General features: G+C 55.7%; 1 protein-coding gene across 1 annotated transcript in view; it reads left to right on the top strand.

Annotated features, from left to right (window-relative positions):
- Nucleotides 1-939, top strand: part of LOC102758451 (very-long-chain 3-oxoacyl-CoA reductase-like) — a gene marked incomplete at its 5' end in the record, with an annotated part of 12,813 nt that overhangs the window by 4,360 nt on the left and 7,514 nt on the right. Inside the window, one exon of the mRNA XM_006759550.2 lies at nucleotides 836-911. Coding sequence (XP_006759613.2) covers nucleotides 836-911 — 76 coding nt within the window. The remainder of the gene's footprint in view (nucleotides 1-835; nucleotides 912-939) is intronic.

Genomic DNA, 939 nt, shown 5'->3' with positions numbered 1-939 from the left:
GTGGAGAGGGGGCGGTGAGTTTGCCATGGATACTGTGTTCTCAGCACCACCCAGCAACCAGCAGGTCCAGTAAACACATTTCACATAAATGTGTGAATGAGGAAAGGAGCTCAGTGGAAGTTCAACCACTGAGCTTCTCATATCATTAAGAATGATTTAATGGATTCTTCTATCACTAAGAATGAAAGCCCAGGTCTTTACTGGGGCATTCAAGGCTCTATGATCTGGTCCCTTGCCCACCGCACTGAGCTACCATACAGCTGGCCCCTTCTCCCAGGGCTGGTGGACCCCTGGCTGTCCTCCAGGCTGCCCGTCTCTGTGCGAGGGCCTTCGCACTTGCTGCTCCATCCGCCTGGATTGCCCTTTCCCCAGAGGCATGCTCCTTGAGGGCAGGTTTTTGGTTTCCTGTTCTGTTCCCCCCCCACAGCCACAGTGCTGACAACACTGTGCAACCCGCAGCCAGTGCACAGTACGTATTCTGGAATCTCTATACCATATAGAAAAGGTTAACATGCAAAGTGTCCCCTCTGGAGTTCCACCTGGAGAAGGGGAGGTGGATTGCTCGCTATGACGTATGCTGACCACCAGGGGGTGGCGGGGACCACGGTGGGCGACCTGTGTGTGTGTGTGTGTGTATGTGTGTGTGTGTGTGTGTGTGTGTGTGTGTGTGGTGGGGAACGCTGGGTGGAGGCGTGAGGGTGGTGAGGGCAGGAGGAGGTGGGATGTGGGGAGGAGGGAGACCTGATGGGCCCTGATCGCTGGCCAGGCCTAGGGACCCTACCAATATCGTGCACCAGGCCTCTAGTTAATGGATAAATGATTAAATTCCCCCCAGCTCGCCCGGAGAGGTCTGAACGTTGTCCTCATCAGTCGCAACCTGAGCAAGTTGGAGCATGAGGCGAAGGAGATAGGTGACAGAGGCTGGGGTGGGGGTGGCGG

The sequence above is a fragment of the Myotis davidii genome, unplaced genomic scaffold (assembly GCF_000327345.1).
Source record: "Myotis davidii unplaced genomic scaffold, ASM32734v1 scaffold796, whole genome shotgun sequence".
NCBI classification, from domain to species: Eukaryota; Metazoa; Chordata; class Mammalia; order Chiroptera; family Vespertilionidae; genus Myotis; species Myotis davidii.
Note: the sequence above shows the minus strand (reverse complement) of the source record. Positions and strands in the feature narration are given on the sequence as shown.